The sequence below is a fragment of the Gadus morhua genome, chromosome 11 (assembly GCF_902167405.1).
Source record: "Gadus morhua chromosome 11, gadMor3.0, whole genome shotgun sequence".
NCBI lineage: Eukaryota > Metazoa > Chordata > Actinopteri > Gadiformes > Gadidae > Gadus > Gadus morhua.
Window position 1 is genome coordinate 4,035,467 of NC_044058.1, and position 20,919 is coordinate 4,056,385.

The following is a 20,919-nucleotide window of genomic DNA, read 5'->3' on the forward strand; positions in this document are numbered from 1 at the left end:
TCACTCTCACACTCACTCACTCACTCTCTCTCTCTCTCTCTCTCTCTCTCTCTCTCTCTCTCTCTCTCTCTCTCTCTCTCTCTCTCTCTCTCTCTCTCTCTCTCTCTCTCTCTCTCTGTGTCTCTGTCTGTCCGAGTGTTTTCTATCTATTACTCTGTGCCTTGTTTGTTTAATGTGGTCATGTTGCTTCAATGCAGTCACCTGATGTGCTTAGTTCAACAGTAGTCGTCTACAGGAGAACTTTAACACACACCTCAAGAAAAAAAAGGACACTCCCAGATCAAACACACATCGCCAGAGTCTGTGATGGCAATCTCTCTCTCCTCCTTATGAACCTGCTAAGGTTAATAGCTTGTTGTCATGGTAACCTGATGTCACTTTGTTTGGGGGGGGTTCTTCCCTGGCCATATCTTAATATTGACAATCTCCCTCTGGGATGGGTGGTTATTAAAGACACGTGTGTTTTGTATACACTTCTGAAGCCAGACATCGAGAGCTTCCAGGTATCGCTCTTATTAGTCCAGTAAACTCAGTTTAAATATACCAGATTAATGGCAAACTATTGTTAGGATTTGTAGTCCTCCACCGTGACTGTTGACCGTTAGAGGTGACTCTTTTGTGTTTTACCAAAGGGACAGCCAGGTCTGTCACGACTCCATCTAGTTCAGGGGGTCATGTAGGTCACAAAGAAAGGCTCTGCGTGTTGATGTTGGTGTTTGTGGACGGACCCTTGTCTGTAATCAGTAAATCAATCTCGTGTTCTCATTACTCATCACAGTTGCCTTTTGTTGCATGATCATACTTTTTACATTTCTAGTTGTCGTTGGTGGTGTTACTGTGTATGATGTTGATGTACCTTATTGTATTAATTTGTTTATGGAAGCCAAAGGTTACTTTTAATTATAGCCTGCACAAACGTTGATTTTTACTTTCTTGCTTTTTTTTTTAAACATGTCTGTTTACACCTGTATCTGTAAAGAAAAAAAAACCTTGCATATATAAATACATATATGATTAATCTGCCTTGGTGGTTTCATTTTAATTGTAGTGGTATCACTTTAATCATGTTTTCTGCTGATACATACGTATTGATCCCTGACTAATTGGCTAATAACATACAAACAACTCTATAATTAAAACAGAACAAACCTTGCTTCTAGAATATGAAGCGTGGGCAGGTTGTGGACTTACTTCAGCTCTGCTGGAACCCTCCCTTTGTGTAGCAGTGGAGCTTGTGTACTGGGGACTGATTCATGGAGGATTATAGCTGAACCCAGCCACAGAACACAGGAGATACGTTGAGCGGAGGTAAACAAGGCCCTTATTAGTCTGTTTGTGGTGTTTCTGAAGAAGAGTGGAGAAATCTCTCTCTTTCCCTCTCTCTCCCCCTCTCGCTCTCTGTGTATTGGATGTGATAGAAAGCTGTGTGTCAACAGAGCAAGTCAGCAGTTCCACTGGTCCGGTCACCCTTTCTTCCACGCTCTCCTTCTGCTCTGCCAGTGCTGCTGTTCATCCTCATCCTGATCGGTCTCCGCCTGAAGCATGCATCCCGAGCGTCCTCTCCCCCAGGCCATGCCCTCCTCCCTGGGGCAGAACCTTCGTGACATGGCCATGGGCCTGGGCCGAGGCAAGAACCTCCTGGGTGGGAACATCGCCTATGGGTTCATCCGGTCCATGAAGGAGTGCCTGTACTTCCTTCTCTGCTGCTGGTGCATCAAAGAGATCCTGGACTGAGTGACCACAGAAGATAGGAGATGATATTGTTCAACAATTTATTCTCTAACTTTTTGATTTTGTTACTCTGTAGCCTCCCTGAGCATACCCTTCTCTACTCTGGATTGTTTATTTTACTTTTTATCGGACAGGAAGGATAGAGTAAGCAAAACTGAATGTAATGGTGAGTGTATGACATCCTGATTTAATACCAAACTCAATACAATTGATCAACATTATCACATTGTTCTAAGGTTATGGCTCTGATATATTGCTGATCTTGTATTTTTTAGATGCTGTAGTAAAAGCTCCGCGGGACAACTGGTTGCGTGTTCATAACCCAACGTAACTCATGAGGCCAGCGGAGATATGTCACTTCATTGTGAAGCTGGCTCTAAAACCACAATGATGAAGACATAAATACACTAAAGGCTGAACCAATATGAACTAATTTGAAGAACTGTGATTAAATAATGTTTTCCTTGATACAATTATTGTGTTACTTATAATTATGTATGTTCTATTCTAACCGTCTTACCTTAAGACTGTTTAATTTCTACTTCCGATTGCAATTTTATTTTGTATTTACAGAATTGTTATATTTATTAATTTTAGACATTTCTGTATAATAAGGACAAGTATTTGCATACGTTACTCGTATCACTAACTGATAGGCCTACATACAACCAAATCCAAAATATGAATAGTCATAGTTCTACTCGAACCTGCATGCCTATTCTGGTATAAAGTTTTTCATTCATAGCGTAAAGTCAATTATTGAATTAGCATTTGTCACTTTCATCTGCTCGCGTCAATCTTTGGATCCCTTCCATTTGTTCGATTTAGCCCCATGTTGTGATTGGCTGAGCTGCTCAATGGTGGGCGGGCTCAATGTGAACAGTCGGACAACAGGCCAGTAGGAGAACATAGAAGACATGTTATAAGTTCAGTAAATAGTGGAAAGGACCAATATTAATAGTGTAGGTTTAGAGCTGGTCTACTGGAAGAAGGTAAGGACGGCATGCATTTAAAGTTGGTTTACCTTTTGATTCAATTCAAGACAGATTGACGGAATTTGAGCAAATATTTTGATCGCGCTGTTTGACAGCCTGACAGACTTTTCCTGGTTGCTCATTGTGTTTTCAAGAGAGTACTATATCCACAGGTAGGCTATATAGGAGTATAGATGTGTACATTGATTGAACCTTGGCCTATAGACTTTAACAGTCAATGGACCGATATTTCTTTAGCTAGACCGATAGTGCTAGATAAAGAAACTATCGAGATGTTTCTGTGGATACAGTTTAAAATGATGCTTCACTTCTCGCTTTGGATGATGTATAGACTATAGAATGTAACATCCTGCAGGACGCTGCAAGAAACAACATTGCCTAGGTTGCGCAGCAAATATTCATGATCCGAAGGATGGAAAGTTATGTGTTGGCTCTCGGAGAGGCCATCACTGAGTTCAAAACGTACATAACATTACCATTTTTGGTAATTACTCGGTTGTCTTATTAATATAACTGATAAGCACCCACAACGGGAAGTGGGTAGGACAACTGTGGGCCTATGTGGACATAAGTTGTTTCCAATGAAAATGGAACAAATTATGCATTGTGAGCATTATTATTAATTCATTATTAGTTATTACAATAAAGTTGTACGATTCAAAATTGTTATCATAATTTATTACAATACCAATGTCCAGTGTACAGAAATTGTCTGGAAACTGAAAGAGGGCAAGATGGCCTCGATGGAGGTAGGAATTCGAGAGAGCTCATGGAATGGGAAACACTCTTGACTATCAAAACCTGTGGCGGACCAGCTATTGCAAATTATATTTTCCTCTTAAAAATGATTGATTGTTTTTATAATCTGACCTTAAACATCCTTCAAAAACATGCTGCTGCTTTGTCTTCCCTTGAACAAGATAGGATCTGCGTGTGTCTTCGTTTCAGTCAATCTTCCCCTGGCTATATTTAGCGGATATCTATTTAAGCCCATTCCACTATATGCTGCACAATGCTCTGTTGGCCCAGGGCTCCATTCTCAAGACGTTCTCAAGGGGAGCACCTGATTGGAGGACCTCAATTGCGTCTCTGTGAGAGAATTGAGTGTTTAATTTCACAATACAAAAATAATCTGGTGTAAAACTAACACAACTAACTAGTTTTGCATGCACAACATTTTTTATTTTTTTGCCACAAATTACTTATTTATTAGAGACATCCCGTTTCCACTGTCGTTTCACGAAAAGTGCTGTTAAGCAAGTGAAAGAAGGCTACAGATGCTAAGGACCATGAAAGTAGATCGTGTTATGAGATGGCAAACGATATGTAGCCTAATCAATGTTTGTACTTATTGGAGCCTAAATTAAGCTACAGCACGTTGGTATGCTTATATTCACACATCAGAAAGACTGATATATAAAGCCACTTGCAGCTCGGTGACTTTGAAAAGGGAGTTTGAATCTGCTGGTAGAGCCCCTGCCTTAGTTACACTTGTTTCTGCACAAGCATTCACCAACTCATCAGAACACAGGGGACCAACAACTTAGGCAAACTACTAATGAGCCACTGAAAAGCCTGTGTTCCTGTGCGCATAAAACACAGAGGACACCACCAGAGCTGTGTGTTAGCGCACCCTGACCCTCAGTCTCATATTTAGTGTAAGGGAAGTCAAATCTATTCAAATACTGTAAGACCAGTATGGAAATCTATCTAGGCAGCAGAATTCTGATGTGAAGGATTGTGCTCTCCTCTATGCATGACCTTTGAAAGAGCTATACAGATGTTAAACACATGTAAAACTTGCTTTTTATAGATTACATGTGAATTACTTGGCTGTCAAAGGTTTTATCGACATCTGACAATACTGCTCTCCCGTTCGCGTAAATGCAGAAGGGGATAGCTCAATATATTTATCTCATGAGGATGTAATATTAAAGACTCTTTAACATATTAATTTTACAAGGGGTTATTAACAAAGAGTATGCTATACACTATCATATGCAACATGCCTCTAATGCAACTCCTCCTCATTGCAGGAAAACGCCACTAGAGGGCAATGTCTGACAGTGGCTCCGGCAACAGCTGGACCCTCCTCTCTCAAGAGGTGTGTGTGTGTGTGTGTGTGTGTGTGTGTGTGTGTGTGTGTGTGTGTGTGTGTGTGTGTGTGTGTGTGTGTGTGTGTGTGTGTGTGTGTGTGTGTGTGTGTGTGTGTGTGTGTGTGTGTGTGTGTGTGTGTGTGTGTGTGTGTGTGTGTGTAATAACGTTGGTGTCTGTTGGTGACCCTAATGAAGTTTCGTTGATATAAGAAGGCTTAGAAGCAAGGCTTTTTTCTTGCTAATTAATTTTTTAAGGTCACTCTGAATAGAAATGGGTTTCCGTGAAAAATGGGTGATGTACAACTTTATAATTTTGTTGTACTAGATATTTTCTAGCTCCGACCTTATTTGACAAGGCATGTTAAGAAAATGACAGCATGACAAATATTAATATATTTGACATATTATCTTTGCATAATATTCCTCATAGTCATATTGCTCTGTGTTACTGTGTGTGTGTGTGTGTGTGTGTGTGTGTGTGTGTGTGTGTGTGTGTGTGTGTGTGTGTGTGTGTGTGTGTGTGTGTGTGTGTGTGTGTGTGTGTGTGTGTGTGTGTGTGTGTGTGTCTGCTTTAGGAGAACGTTGCAACCCTGAGGCCTCTGGCAGAAGGAACCGAGCTCCATGGAGACGGCAGTACGTCTATGGCTTCACCACACACACACACACACACACACACACACACACACACACACACACACACACACACACACACACACACACACACACACACACACACACACACACACACACACACACACACACACACACACACATATACACACACACCTCTACACATACACTGCCATGCCGCAGTATCGAGAAGGGCCTACATTTGTCTTAAGAGTTAAGCTTCTACATACAGCGTTTTAGGTGAAGATTCATGTTGAGCCACAGATATACAACGCAGATGTTCATAGAGCTGCTGGCTCTACTCCCAAAAAAAGTACAGCCTCCAGTTCTGCCCAACGGTCTGCTCCTTGGTAAAGATGAATATGCATCAATGTAGACATACACAGGCTTACTCTTGCTTATGGGTTATGTGTGTCTGCACTGTTGCGATACAGAGAGCCAGCCAACAGAGGTCGCTATAACTGCCAAGACGGAGCATCCTTCGGAGAATCAGCAGGTCAGCTAACAATGCATCCTGTTCTACTTTTCTCATCCTAACGCCATTATTATAAACTGCAGGATTTTAATATGAACTTATTCCTATTCTCAGGCTTCGGAGGAAAACATGTCTGGGCAGTTTGAAGGAGGGGCAAGCCCTAGCATCGCCCAAAGCCCAAGCCCCACCACCACCCCAACCACGACCCCTACCAGCGACCCCAGCTCCACCCTTATCCCTACCACTGAGATTCCGCTCCCTCCTCCCTCATTAGTTATTCCTGCCCATTCTCTCCACGGAAGTGACACACACAGCCAATCAGAGGGGCTTCCGGAGGGCCCCGTGGAATCCAGCCCCGACCCCGATTCGTTCTCCGACTCCTACACCCACATCAGCTCCTCCTCCTCCCACGAGCCCCCCATCCCAGAGCTTCTGGGAGGTCTGGAGCTTACGGAGGAGGATGAGGACGCAGACCGGCCCGGGTCCGAAGGGGTGGGCTCTGAGCAGGGGCCCTCTCAGCCAGGTGAGTCTGTAGCAGGGCCCTCTCAGCCAGGTGAGGCTGTAGCAGGGCCATAGCAAACATATACTGTATCTGTGACAAAGAAGCATTACTCACATGTGTGCTGTTTAATTAAATCAATCAACATTACATATGCACAAACACAAATGTTGTTCCAACACACCTACGTAAAGCGTAACTTCTCCCATAACCTCCGGCCTCAGGTTCCTCTGTAGATCCCGAGGTGGGGGAGGAGAGAGGACCAGAGGACAGGGGGGTGAAGGGAGACGCTGAGGGGAGGGTGGGGACCCTCCTGGCCTCTCTGGAGCAGATCGGGAGGAGGGAGGAGGAGGAATCCGAAGAGGAGTTTCAGTTGCCCCGGAGAAACGACGACAGCGGCTTCTCTGTGAACAAGTGCATCCTGGGAGCTGTTATTCTGCTGGGTCTTGGTACTATCTTCTTATCAGGTAGGCTTTGCTTTGCCTGGCTAATAGAAAAATTGCACAGTGACGTTTTGGCCCACTGTTCCCTGGGTAAGAGTGACTTTAGTTTGCCAGTAATGTGGAATCTAGCTCTGAGACTGAGTAGGAATTTATGCCTACAGGTGTCTTCATGGACCTTGATGAGGGTAGGTTGTGTGTGTGTGTGTGTGTGTGTGTGTGTGTGTGTGTGTGTGTGTGTGTGTGTGTGTGTGTGTGTGTGTGTGTGTGTGTGTGTGTGTGTGTGTGTGTGTGTGCACGCGCTTGTGTGTGGAGCCGTTTATGCAAGCGCTGCATTCGTGTGAGCAAATGAGTAGTAGCATGATCTTCACAATGTTTATGTAGACATTTGTGCATCTTCCACCTGCTTCTACTTTGCAGAGTATGCATGCTTGCCTAGCCTATGATTTATATCAATTCATAAAGTATTTTGTTCTCCGTTTGAGTGTTTCCTTCTCATGTGCATCGTGTCATCTGAAGCGACTGAGCTGGGGGTTAGGGTTTGGTCAGAAACAGGGTTTAACATTGATCCAAACATCCCTGGTAAAGGATAGGTCTCCCTCTGGCCTCCGTCTGATCACGTGTAAATCACACACAGGATATAATCACATAGAATATATAATGATCACAAAGCATTCTTGCCTTTCCCCCATTTGAATGGCTCATAGTAGAGCATCATCGGGAGGATCCATTATGGAATATTTCCAGAATCTGGATGACCCAATCCTTCCTTTTCGAACACTGCATGTTTAATTTCTTTATTAATTGAAGTTTTCACTTGCAATGCATATTAAAGATGTTTCCTTTGTATGATCTGCAGACAGTAACTATGCTCCAAGGGACCTCAGAGAAGCCGAGAAGCCGGTCAAACAGGTTTGTCCACCGTCTTTCATTTATTTCTAGTCTGAAGCCGTCGCTTTAGCGAATGCTTCTTAGCGTAATCAATGTCCATAAGCTATACTCCTCTTCTCATTCATGTCCATGATGCAAATACTCAAATGGATCACACGATTTTAGTTGTTGAAGTACTTTAAAGTTTATTTGTGAAGGCAATCATCACGTTCCATCAAGGTCCCAGACAGGGAACCTTAAAGGGGACCTATTATGCTTTTTCGACTTTTATGACCTATAAACGTTGTTATAATGATTGATGTTTAACCATACACAAAAAACGATGTCGATTTTCGGGAAACTCTTCCTCTCATCTGGGCGCTTTCAGCATTCTCTGTCAACGCTCGGTTTCGTCCTTCTCCGCCCCCTCGCCCCCCTCCTGCCAACCCAACTCCGTTGTGATTGGTTACCTTCCTTGAAGCGTGCGCGCGGGCAGATTTGACCAGGCATATGGGGGCGCGGCAGGAGTGCCTCTACGTAGATGATTTCCCGGAAATGTGAACAAGTGAATCGCAAACGTTGTCCCGAGTGTTTAGCGCTCTGCACAGCCACCCCAGACTGTCAGCAGGGAATACGTTGAAATGCATGTACGTCATTATTTGACACTTTAGTATGGTTAAACATGACTATCAATCATTATAACAACGTTTATAGGTCATAAAAGTCGAAAAAGCATAATAGGTCCCCTTTAAAGGAACACCTTAAAGGGACTTATGTGGAGAACCATTTATTTAGTTGTTCCAGTATTGAGTGAATGCGGCAGAAACAAGCTGCAATTTAATCCTTTGGGGCGATAGCGCCTGTCAATGTCCCTCCTTTAAAGATGCTTGTTTTTGGCATTGATAGGCTCCGATATCTGTAGAATGAAGTAGAGCCCGACCGATATAGAATTTTTAAGGCCGATACTGATACTAATATTTTGTGATTTAAAAATCTGATATGCCGATATATCGGCCGATATATATATATATAAAAAAAAAATCCAGAAACGCGCAACAAAACAAACACATTTCCCTAACATGCGTTATTTGTAGTTATCCTTTAATTCCTTTTCACTCTCAGCTAACACGTAACAACAGCAAAACTGGACATGGTAGTCATGAATTAAGTCATGCTTATCGACTTTAGAGAATTGATGGGATGTTCTTTTAATTGTTATTCAAGCAATGTATGTCTCGTGACAGTTGCCAACTTACCATGAACACACTTGCACACATGAACAACGCCGATGATCTCTGTCGATCTCCGTAATTCACTCTGCCTAACTCTGGCTGATTCAGCGGGTTTGGGCGTTAAAAACTTTTTTTTTTTTTCTTTTTTTTTTTATATTCATTTATCGGCCATTATAAATGCTGATACCGACTAGTTTGAAAAATGCCTAATATCGGCCGATAATATCGGCCTGCCGATATATCGGTCGGGCTCTAGAATGAAGTAACACTTTACCTTTGATCACGGTCTGTTATTGTGTCCAACCAAGTCTAGCTCATGGAGAAGTCTCCAGAGAAAGTGGAGTTGGAAATAGTGAAAACATGAGAGAGCTGGAGATAGTAGAGTTTGTTGTGTTGGACCAAAAAAGCATATTAGTTTAATTTGAAGGATAGTTGAGATTGTAATGACAATATGTCATGTGTGTGTTTGTATACAGGAATGGCCGAAACCAGAGGTCCCACAAGCAGCTGTGGACGAGGGGATGGATATCCTGAATAAGCTGGTCAAAGAAACCCAGCAGATCGCTGCACTGCAAGCCAAGACTCAGGTACAAGATCCTCCTCACTGCACCAATCTCACACTGGCACATGATGACTGTGTGCGTTTGCCGTTTGTTTGTGGCAATGTGTGAGAGTTACCCAGTGTCAGTGTGTTGTGGCAGTCTGTTAGGGTCACCCAGTGTGTGTGTGTGTGTGTGTGTGTGTGTGTGTGTGTGTGTGTGTGTGTGTGTGTGTGTGTTTGTGTGTGTGTCATCCAGTGTTTTTGTGTGTGTGTCAACCAGTGTGTACTATTCTCTAAAAAATCCTCTTTGTTTAAACCAAGCACAGGAAGAGGAGCTAAATGCAGCCAGAGGACGGGCAGCCGAGGGAGCCCAGGAGCAGTTGAGGGGGAGCCAGGAGGAGGAGGAGGAGGAGGAGGAGGAGGAGGAGGTGGAGGTGGTGGAGGAGGAAAATGGTACGCTTAAGAAAGAGCTTGCCATTCTCCCTATGCTTCAGAGAGGATGGAGAGCTCTACAGCACTCTCCAGTCCCAGCACTACAGAAAGAAATAGGAACACTAAATGGGAGATGAGGAGGTGGGAGAGGTGAGGAGAGGGAGAGAGTTTAAGGTCTGCACTGTTGAGGTGGAGACGCTGGGGTAGAGGAAGAGAAGGTTTGAGTTTGTTTAAATATATTTTCTTCTAAATATTTGAACCATATATAATGTTTTGTCTATTTTCCCCCTTTCCTTATTTTCTCAGTCCATGAAGCTGCGTTGCTGCATCCTGTGAAAGCCACAACAGCGCCCCTTAGTGGCCAGGAAGGGGAGAGCAGTCCTGCTACAAGCAGCACAGAGGGACAAACAAAGAAACCCTCGCCTGTCGGGAGGGAGGGAGAGAAAACAGAGTCCAGGGAGAGAGGTAAAACCGAAAGGAAAGACGAGGAGTGGAAGAAGCCCAACCATGACCAGCAGGAGAGAAGCAAGGAGGTGAAGGGAAGGAAGAAGAAGGAAGAGGGGAGAGAGGGAAAGGAGCAAGGCCACAGAGGGGACATACGGGAGCCCTGGAGGGAGCGAGGAGATGGGAAGGAGTTGAGAGAAAAGGCAGAGAGGAACGCCCAGAAGGAGGAGAAAAAGTGGAAGAATGGAAAGCATGAGAAGTCCGATAGTGACCGAGTCGAAGAACGAAAACTTCATGACAAGGAGAAGAAGAAAGAAAAGGAGAGAGGGGACAGGAAGGAGTGGGTAGGAAGGGATGAGGAGAGAAACAACCGGAAAGAGGAGAATCAGTGGAAAAGAGGAAAGGAGGAGAAAGAGGGGAAAAAAGGAAAGGATGAGAGAAAGGACCGCAAGGAGGAGAGAGAGTGGAAGAAGGGAAAGTCTGAGAAGTTAGATAATGATCGTGAGAAGGAGTCAAGAGGTCGGGAGGAGAAGAAGTACGGGACAGGAAGCAAGGAGCATGGGAAGAGGACGCAGGAGAAGGAGGACTGGAGGGGCGAGAAGGAGTGGAAGAAGGGGAAGGATGCGTACAAAGAGAGCAGCAAAGAATGGAAGGAGAAGAAAGAAGGGAGGGAGAAGGGAGAGCAGAAGGACTGGAAGAAAGACATCAACCGTAGGAGTAAAGATGACAAAGACCAGCGCAGGGAGAAGCAGGGGAGGGAGGAGAGGAGGAGTGGGGAGGGGGGGGAGGAGAGGAGGCCTTGGGAGGGGAAAGAGGAGAGGAGGCGTGGGGAGGGGAAGGAGGCGAGGAGGCCTTGGGAGGGGAAAGAGGAGAGGAGGCATGGGGAGAAAAGGGAGCGGCATGATGAGGGCAAGACCAGGAGAGAGGCATGGAAGGAGGAGAGGAAGGATGTCGATGGAAAACAGGACAGGAAAAAAAATTCTGGCCGGGTGGAAGACGTCGATCATAAGAAACAAGAACAGCATCGCCACAACCAACACCATGAGGAGTCCCTCTGGCAAGCCCCTGGGGATGGCAGGCCCACCCACACCCGCCGCCGGCCCTCCTTCGGCCAGCCGGACTACTGGGTGCACCAGAGGCAACGGCTCCGGCAGAACAGGCTCCCATCGCGCCACTGTGCCAGCGTGGAGGAATGTGCCCGGTTCGAGGGCACCCTCCCGGTCCAGCTGACTGAGTTTGAGGCCCTCCTGGAGGGGTACCTCACCAAGGCAGAGCAGGGGGCTGGAGTGGACACCTCGGCCGGAGAGGAGATCCGCACTCTGGCCGCAGAGTTCTTCAAGGACGGGGTGTTTGTGCACGACCAGATGAGCTTCAGAGATTACCTGGAGGACCTGGCTGATATTCTGGAAGATATGGTGGACGGAGACGATAGCGAGGAGGACCAGGAAGAGGACGACAGCGACCTGGAGGATGAGATGGAGATGTTTGGGAAAGAAGTGATGAAAAAGTTTGCAGTGGAGCAGTCTTCAGAGAAGACCTCACAGCGGACGACAGGGAAGTCCAAGAAGGAGAACGCAAGGTGCCGTGGCTGAAGACTGGACTGGTGTGTCGTTGATAGCACGGCAAGTTGGAATGGTTTGGAAGGGAATATTAAACAAGGGGTAATCATCAAGGGAACATTTTATATGGACCATGGACCACTTAGAGCCACATGCTTTCTCCATCTATTTAAAGCGTTTTATTAATCTCCGTGCCTTGGTATGCTTTAAATTCCCCTCGAGAGCACTTCATGTATTGACATGCCAAGTAATTACTGTTTTCACACACGTCTTAGAAATGTTGAAGAGAAGGGGAGGAGCATGAAGGAGCATGAAGGGGTAGAGTGTACGGGGGAACTTAACAGTAGCAATACGTTACTCTTACTTTGGTGTTTGTTTCTTGTCTTTTTTTTTATGCCAAGCCACAATTTAATCAAAACTAATTGTATCTCTTGAAAGCTGTACTAGTGATGGATGTCCGAAACCTGTCTGTTGTGATTTAATTCAACCCACTGAAAGCGTTGGTCCATATTGTCAGACAAACAAACAAAGGCTACAAAAAGGCTGTTGGTTGACTTGTCATGTTCAGGCCTGAACAATGTGTGAACTGGTGTGATAACCTGTTCATAACCTAACGTCATGGATTGCATGATAATCTGTTTAACCCTGGTCACTTTCTTTAAATGTATTCTTCACTACCAACCAAAAGTTCTAAGGAACGTTTGTTACCTGCTCCTGTACAGCAGGTCCACTCGTGAGGTCTTATTCACCCTTAACGGTGTCTGTGAGATGTTCTTTATGCCCACAAATAGTTTTACTGAAGGGAACCTTGACTACTATATGAAAGTAAAAAGTAAATGTAATGTTTCAGTGATTTTACATGTTGCACTAAACCAACACAAGTGTAGAATGTGGTACTAGCCCATAATAGTAATATAAATAGGTAACTTATTGAATTCAGATCAGCATAAGATGTTAATAGAAATGTGTGCAGTATAAAATAACCTGTGGATCATGTATGAGATCTTTTCAATGCTGGATTTATACACTAAAATGTCTTTAATGTAGCGATTTTGCCATTATTTATAAGAGTATGTCTTCTGTGCAATTTTAGTTTTAAAGCGAACACACCTCCGTTGTTCCTGTCTACAAGGCTGCTTGACACTGCATTTCATGTCATTTAAAGACCATAGTTCAAAAGAAATGTTCTCATCTTTGCATCAAGGCAAGAACCAGTGTGTATTTGGCAAGATGACAGATCACTCTTGATGTTTGAATGATTCTTTTGGGTATATGATTAATAAATAAACCGTTTTCCCCCAGTTATGGAAAACTGATTTGGTCAAATTCTCTTTTTTGTTGTTGGTATACACAGCATAAGCCATACAACACGGCAGTTTAAATACTCATTTCAAACTATTTGACATGGCACACTCCCTAAAATCCTTAGCTTCGACTATATTTTTAAATACTCGAACAGAACCATGTCTATGTATGCAATATTTTTCATTTGATTACATTTTCAGTTGGATTATTCCGTTTGAAGAATTATGGAAAATAAAACCAGACTTGTCCATAAAAATATTAGTCCACCATGAGGAGTCCCTCTGGCAAGCCCCTGGGGACGGCAGGCCCACCCACACCCGCCGCCGGCCCTCCTTCGGCCAGCCAGACTACTGGGTGCACCAGAGGCAACGGCTCCGGCGGAACAGGCTCCCATCGCGCCACTGTGCCAGCGTGGAGGACTGTGCCCGGTTCGAGAGCACCTTCCCGGTCCAGCTGACTGAGTTTGAGGCCCTCCTGGAGGGGTACCTCGCCAAGGCAGAGCAGGGGGCTGGAGTGGACACCTCGGCCGGAGAGGAGATCCGCACTCTGGCCGCAGAGTTCTTCAAGGACGGGGTGTTTGTGCACGACCAGATGAGCTTCAGAGATTACCTGGAGGACCTGGCTGATATTCTGGAAGATATGGTGGACGGAGACGATAGCGAGGAGGATCAGGAAGAGGACGACAGCGACCTGGAGGATGAGATGGAGATGGTTGGGAAAGAAGTGATGAAAAGGTTTGCAGTTGAGCGGTCTTCAGTGAAGACCTCACAGCGTACGACAGGGAATTCCAAGAAGGAGAACGCAAGGGGCCGTGGCTGAAGGCTGGACTGGTGAGTCGTTGATAGAACGGCAAGTTGGAATGGTTTGGAAGGGAATATTAAACAAGGGGTAATCATCAAGGGAACATTTTATATGGAACATGGACCACTTAGAGCCACATGCTTTCTCTATCTATTTAAAGCGTTTTATTAATCTCCGTGCCTTGGTATGCTTTAAATTCCCCTCGAGAGCACTTCATGTATTGACATGCCAAGTAATTACTGTTTTCACACACGTCTTAGAAATGTTGAAGAGAAGGGGAGGAGCATGAAGGAGCATGAAGGGGTAGTAGAGTGTACGGGGAACTTAACAATAGCAATAAGTTACTCTTACTTAGGTGTTTGTTTCTTGTCTTTTTTTTATGCCAAGCCACAATTTAATCAAACTTAATTTATCTCTTGAAAGCTGTAGGCCTACTACTGATGGATGTCCGAAACCTGTCTGTTGTGATTTAATTCAACCCACTGAAAGCGTTGGTCCATATTGTCAGACTTGTAAACAAACAAAGGCTACAAAAAGGCCGTTGGTTGACTTGTCATGTTCAGGCCTGAACAATGTGTGAACTGGTGTGATAGCCTGTTTATAACCTAACGTCACATTCTTTAAATGTATTCTTCACTACCAACCAATAATTCTAAGGAAACCTGTCTGTTGTGATTTAATTCAACCCACTGAAAGCGTTGGTCCATATTGTCAGACAAACAAACAAAGGCTACAAAAAGGCCGTTGGTTGACTTGTCATGTTCAGGCCTGAGCAATGTGTGAACTGGTGTGATAGCCTGTTTATAACCTAACGTCACATTCTTTAAATGTATTCTTCACTACCATCCAATAATTCTAAGGAACGTTTGTCACCTGCTCCTGTACAGCAGGTCCACTCGTGATGTCTTATTCACCCTTAACGGTGTCTATGAGATGTTCTTTATGCCCACAAATAGTTTTACTGAAGGGAACCTTGACTACTATATGAAAGTAAAAAGTAAATGTAACGTTTCAGGTATTTTACATGTTGCACTAAACCAACACAAGTGTAGAATGCGGTACTAGCCCATACAAGTAATATAAATAGGTAACTTATTGAATTCAGCTCAGCATAAGATGTTAATAGAAATGTGTGCAGTATAAAATAACCTGTGGATCATGTATGAGATCTTTTCAATGCTGGATTTTTACACTAAAATGTCTTTAATGTAGCGATTGATTGAGCCATTATTTATAAGGGTATGTGTTCTGTGCACTTTTATTTTTAAAGCGAGCATACCTGCGTTTTTTCCTGTCTACAAGGCTGCTTGACACTGCATTTCATGTCATTTAAAGACCATAGTTCACAAGAAATTTTCTCATCTTTGCATCAAGGCAAGAACCAGTGTGTATTTGGCAAGATGACAGATCACTCTTGATGTTTGAATGTTTCTTTTGGGGAGATGATTAATAAATAAACCGTTTTCCCCCAGTTATGGAAAACTGATTTGGCCAAATTCTCTTTTTTGTTGTTGGTATACACAGCATTTAGCCATACAACACGGCAGTTTAAATACTCATTTCAAACTATTTGACATGGCACACTTCCTTAAATCCTTAGCTTCGACTATAGTTTTAAATACTCGAACAGAACCATGTCTATGTATGCAATATTTTTCATTTGATAACATTTTCAGTTGGATTATTCAGTTTGAAGAATTATGGAAAATAAAATCAGACCTGACTATAAAAACATTAGTCCTGCATAAATAGGATTTACATACAGACGGCCTCTATTTTCGAAGGCCCAACATGTATACTCTACCAGGTTTGACCATTCACTCCAAGCAAAACAAGTCAAATCCAATCACTTCTGCGTCAGGGATTACACAACGTATGAGTCTGAGAACTGCACTCATCTGGTTGTTATGTTGTATCCATTGTATATTACTCAATGCATAAACTGTATTTTAATGTAGTATTTAGGATACTTATTAATTTGGCTCCCCACCTCAAGCTGTGATGCAGAAAAGGTTGAGTTCAGTCACTTGTGCACCGACGGGTATGTGTCCCACACAGGGGTCACGTCTCTGGTTAACGTCACTTCTGCTTGAAAACATCTGCAGCCGACAGGAAACTGTGCCAAGGAGCAGGAGAAGATCAGGTCACACGCAAAGGAGATTTCAATACAGCAGACACCGTACACTTTAATAGCATGACATCACTCATCATTCATTACTCATTACTCTTTACTCATTACTCATCAAGAATAGTAATGCATGTTGTTTTGTGTCGGAGTCGGATATTCCATTTTAATACATCCGAAATTCAACTCAACATGAATACAGGACAAGCCTCTAAGTCACTGTATCCCGAGCAGGCCTGTGTATTTTCTAAATAGATTAGCCTGATCTAACCCTGGAAGGCAGTCCTCCATGAACACACCCTCTCATTTGGTATTGTTCAGGCCTGAGATATAAAGGAAAGTAGCGACAAGATTTTACACGTTCCTCATTCAGGTTGGAGAAAGCCGTTTGCAGCAATCTTGCAGAACTATTTGTTTCCATTACTGACAGTAAGTGACTTTAACCATTATACATTGTATAGCCTAGGCTATACAATATTATGTAATGATTATATTAAGCCTTCATAGACTAAACATAACAGATGTCCTGACATTCTACATCTTTTAGTGGTAATATATGTCACTTTGGTTAATTTCCTCAGTCCATGATGAATATTGCATAATTGCCTCCGGCTGTATTATCCGTGCATGGTGGCCCGTCTCCGGTTCTGCTGGTTAGGAACCTGATCCCAATCTCTTACACTTCTGCTGAAACACGACCCTCTGTGTGATTTATTTATTCTCTCTTTTTTAAAGTCACCTAGGTTAGTTGTTGTACGCAAATTATCCAGATTAGTTGGTGCTAATATAGGTGAAGGGGGGCCGGTCTCCCTGAGGTGTCCCTGAGGTCTCTTGGAGGTCCGTGCACCCCGGTACTGTTCGGGATCACATACCGTGTTGGACGGACAATCCGCTGTGGTCGCATCCCCTCCGAGCTGATGGACATTCTCATCAGCCTGAATTATTGATGTGACGACAGGACTCAGACAGCTGGGGTCGGATGGCAGGACAGGTGTATTTAATGACTCGAAGGACAAATAAGTTGCCCTTCTGACTTTAGGGAATGAGAAGACAAGCTCCCATAGAAAGCCATTAGAAAGCCTGACTAAATCCTCATTAATCTTCATCATTAATCTTGGTGATTAATCAGTGTGCATGGGGCACAGAGACGAGACAGTGCCAGGAGGAGAAGGAGACTTGGGAGACTTGTGCCAGAGTGCACCTCGCCGGATAAAGTGTGTGACCAGCTTACAACCATCCTTTTCTGCCCCCAGATGTATTAAACATCTCCAAGGGGGAGACTACAGATGAGGCAGTGGGGTATATGTTCAATCTTTACTGTACAAAGATCTGAATAAGAGCTTGAGGTCTGTGTTGGCTCTGTCTGTCTCTGACGTTACGCAGACTCTGCTCCCGGTTCGTCTCATTACTACCAGGTTTAAAGCGGCTGGAGCCCTAATGGAGAGTGATCAGTCACTTTGATGAATGGTCCGGAAAGAAAACACAGCAAACACTAAAAACAGCAGACTTGTAGCCACACACACTGCAGGCTTAATGGAGACGCGCTGGTCCCGTTGCCTCCGCGGGGCTCGGGGTAATAAAACCGTGTAAAAAAGGTGTTGCGTTTTATGAAATGATGAGTAGGACAATGGGGAGCGACAGAAGATCCATTGTATGCAGAGGTACTGTATCCTCATGCAAGGATGAGGGTGTGCGTGGGTGTCTGTGTGTGTGAATGTGTGTATGGTTGTATCTGTGTGTGTGGGTGTGTGTGGGTGTGGGTGTGAGGGTGTTTGTGTGTGTGCATGCGTGTGTGTGTGTGTGTGTGTGTGTATTGGCACTGCAGGAAGGCATATGAAACACAACCCTGTGCTCTGGTGCTTGTCGCGTTGTTCTGCTCTCCTCCCTCAGTAATTAGGCTAATGCCACAGGGCCCTAATTGGTGTATACCAGCATTGTGTGTGTGTTTGTGTGTGTTTTTGTGTCTGCATGCGTATGTTTGTGTGTGTGTTCTTGTGTGTGTTTGTGTGCATGCATATATGAGTTTGCTTGTGGGTGTGTGTTTGTGTGTGTGTGTGTATTTGTATATGTTCGTGTGTGCGTGCGTGTCTGTATGTGTGTGTGTGTGTGTGTGTGTGTGTGTGTGTGTGTGTGTGTGTGTGTGTGTGTGTGTGTGTGTGTGTGTGTGTGTGTGTGTGCGTATCTGTGTGAGTGTTTCAGGAATGAGTTTCAGGGTTAGGATACTCTCAACAAGTCAGCCCAACATCACTTCAGTTCTCATCCATTTTCTCACCACTAATCTGAATACCGTGGCACATTTTCTGCTGCTGCTCTCACAGCATTACTCCAACACCCAGCGCTGCATGTGTTCATGTGTTGATGCTCTGGATGTTGGATCTGTCATTGACACAATGACTTACTATATTAGCAGTTTATTCAGTGAACGACATGACACTCCCCTCAAACAAAGATTATGGAATTGGTTTTGATTTTTGTAAGTGAACTTTCAACAATTGAAAGGGGTTTGTGGTTGTTTGAAGAAAATGCTGATTTACACTCAAACTGTAAAAGCCTTCTCACTGTCAACCTAGACTAGAGAGTGGTGTGGTTCATATGACCTGCTTTCTGGCGGGGAGGTAAAATGTAGAAGATGAATTAGCCATCAGTGCGAGAGTTTCTGGGCTGTCTGTGACCAGTCTGTACTTTACGTGCCAGGGCACGGGGACTAGGCTGAACACTAAGATAACTCCACTGGTACATTAAAAGAGCACACATTCAATCGTTTGCAGGTACGATGGTGCATTGATAGGTGAGGATGTTATGAGCAGGTGTTAGGGGATGAAGAGCTCTGGTGGACACCTGGTGGTCTGCACTCCATGGATCCACATCTAAAACCATCTCTTCAGAGACTCCACCACTAGGACCATGGTGCAACGTTTACCAGCCATACAGAAGGGTGCAGTGCAGTCAGAGATTAAAATCTGTCAAAGTAATAATAGTTTCAAAATATCTTATAATATTTAAGGTTAATAATACTGAGATTGTAGCCTCCTCTATTGAACTGACTATCTTTGAAGCACATTTTGACTTTGATATTTATATTATTCGCACTAATTGCATTATTCGTGTTTAGCTCTTAAGTTTAATATATATATATATATATAATATATATTGCTTTCGTTCTTATCGTATCCTACCCCCGTTCTGTCTCACAGCACGGTGCCCATCGGGGACAAGTCCTCACCTTCCCTGTTCTGTGTGCATCCCACTTGTGCGTGTTTGAAATGGGTCATTGTTGTGCAGTAACTTCACGTTGGGTTTCTCATGGAGAATCCTGGTGGAACAATATATGACTTAATTTACCTTTGTCTGCTATCAAGCTATTCTCTCTTTTCCTACTTGTGCCAGGTTTTTTTCAAACATCTGTAAAGTGTGTATGCAGGCTTGACGATTGGGTCAGGGGTCAGGGTTGTTGTTTGTAGTTTATGTGCATCCTTAGGCCCTGTACTGCAGAGTCGTGCACACACACACACACACGCACACACACACACACGCACACACACACACACACACACACACACACACACACACACACACACACACACACACACACCCTGTGTGAAGGGATGTGCACGATGGCAGACGGACGGCAGGCAGAAACATGAAGCTTCAGCAGATCAGATGTCCACCACCATCGAGATCACAGCTTCCATTGTGTTAAACCTGAGGGAGCTTCCCCTGCTGTACAGCCCAGCCCCTCCCCTCCCTCCCCCCTCCCCCCTCCCCCCTCCCCCCTCCCCTCCCTCCTGCATCCCCTGTGTATCTCTTTTTCCTTCTTCTCCATGCTGACATCAGGCTGGTCTTGTTTTTCTTCAGTAGTATTGTGTCTCTAATCTGATTAAAGGTGTGATATGCTAGATGTGTTTAAACGTTAGGGGGCAGTGGGGCGTTGGGTTCAGCTCTAGACATAATAATCTATTACTTATTGGACGTTATTCTGGAGGATTCAAACATAAAATGGTGTCACTGCGGTTGGTTTGTTTTATTATTCAAATGTTTGACTATCTACAGCTACACACATAGACACAAACACATGCATGAACAAGCAGTGCAGAAGTTTGTACATATGTGTGTTTATTGTCAATGCAGGATTTAACGATGTAAAACGTGCTCTCTGCCATTCCATCTTCCATTAGGATAAATGGTTATATTATTATGAAATTAAATGGTATAATAATATGATATACTGTTTCATAATATGTACCTCTCTTAGGACTCTCGTACCTCTCTGTGTATAAATATTATATTATAAATTATTAAACGAAAATATACATTATACCATTTTAGTTCCTTATTATTGTTCTTTTATTTGGACATGTTGTTTGCCTGTGTATTCAGAATGACTGGAGATGAGTCTAATTGGTTGCATGCTTGGCTCTGAAAGCAGCTTCTGAATTAAATATGGCTGTGTCTCCTGTGTTCGCATAAGGGATGGAGTCAGCCATAACTAAACTGGTGGAGGTCTTCACGAAATACGCTGGGAAGGACAAGCGGCTGGGGAAGAAGGACTTCCAGAAACTGATGGAGACCGAGCTGAAGAATTTCATCACAGTAAGGAAAGCTGACAGTCACACGCAGCCTTTCTGTTTCTCCCATCCCGTCCTACTTGTGTGTGGCCTTAGCCTTATATCCATATAATACATATATATATAACCTATTGGCCATCATGTTCTGCCTTTGGGAGAAATGAAATGTGTTAACTTAT

General features: G+C 43.9%; 2 protein-coding genes and 1 long non-coding RNA gene across 7 annotated transcripts in view; all 3 read left to right on the forward strand.

Moving 5' to 3' along the window:
* The first annotated feature begins 1,190 nt into the window (after window positions 1-1,190).
* lenep (lens epithelial protein) lies at window positions 1,191-2,204 on the forward strand. Of its 3 annotated transcripts, none has more exons than XM_030371603.1 (3): window positions 1,191-1,308; window positions 1,437-1,897; window positions 2,007-2,204. In XM_030371603.1, exon 2 carries the CDS (start codon window positions 1,543-1,545, stop codon window positions 1,732-1,734), a length of 192 nt encoding a protein of 63 aa, XP_030227463.1. In that variant the 5' UTR covers window positions 1,191-1,308; window positions 1,437-1,542; the 3' UTR covers window positions 1,735-1,897; window positions 2,007-2,204. The 3 variants fall into 3 exon arrangements, with proteins under 3 accessions (XP_030227463.1, XP_030227464.1, XP_030227462.1); XM_030371604.1 differs by having other exon boundaries at window positions 1,212-1,308; window positions 1,501-1,897; XM_030371602.1 differs by lacking the exon at window positions 1,191-1,308 and having other exon boundaries at window positions 1,353-1,897.
* A 342-nt stretch (window positions 2,205-2,546) lies between these two features.
* Window positions 2,547-13,256, forward strand: pbxip1b (pre-B-cell leukemia homeobox interacting protein 1b). 3 transcript variants are annotated; one of them, XM_030371600.1, is made up of 12 exons: window positions 2,547-2,723; window positions 3,675-3,817; window positions 4,763-4,830; window positions 5,398-5,455; window positions 5,887-5,948; window positions 6,042-6,450; window positions 6,651-6,893; window positions 7,031-7,054; window positions 7,726-7,778; window positions 9,445-9,555; window positions 9,836-9,962; window positions 10,248-13,256. In XM_030371600.1, exons 3-12 carry the CDS (start codon window positions 4,783-4,785, stop codon window positions 11,975-11,977), a joined length of 2,865 nt encoding a protein of 954 aa, XP_030227460.1. In that variant the 5' UTR covers window positions 2,547-2,723; window positions 3,675-3,817; window positions 4,763-4,782; the 3' UTR covers window positions 11,978-13,256. The 3 variants fall into 3 exon arrangements, with proteins under 3 accessions (XP_030227460.1, XP_030227459.1, XP_030227461.1); XM_030371599.1 differs by lacking the exon at window positions 3,675-3,817 and having other exon boundaries at window positions 2,550-2,723; XM_030371601.1 differs by lacking the exons at window positions 3,675-3,817; window positions 7,031-7,054 and having other exon boundaries at window positions 2,557-2,723.
* A 3,175-nt stretch (window positions 13,257-16,431) lies between these two features.
* LOC115554764 (uncharacterized) overlaps window positions 16,432-20,919 on the forward strand; it is a 5,149-nt gene continuing 661 nt past the window's right edge. Inside the window, exons 1-2 of the long non-coding RNA XR_003978655.1 lie at window positions 16,432-16,604; window positions 20,644-20,765. This is a non-coding gene — a long non-coding RNA (uncharacterized LOC115554764). The remainder of the gene's footprint in view (window positions 16,605-20,643; window positions 20,766-20,919) is intronic.

Excerpts from the sequence above, each read along its gene's own strand:
- lenep (XM_030371603.1), top strand. The coding sequence starts at position 1,543 with ATGCATCCCGAGCGTCCTCTCCCCCAGGCCATGCCCTCCTCCCTGGGG.
- pbxip1b (XM_030371600.1), top strand. The coding sequence starts at position 4,783 with ATGTCTGACAGTGGCTCCGGCAACAGCTGGACCCTCCTCTCTCAAGAG. Across the intron at positions 4,831-5,397 it reads GGACCCTCCTCTCTCAAGAG|GAGAACGTTGCAACCCTGAG; the intron begins GTGTGTGTGTGT and ends TGTCTGCTTTAG. Across the intron at positions 5,456-5,886 it reads CGAGCTCCATGGAGACGGCA|AGAGCCAGCCAACAGAGGTC; the intron begins GTACGTCTATGG and ends GTTGCGATACAG.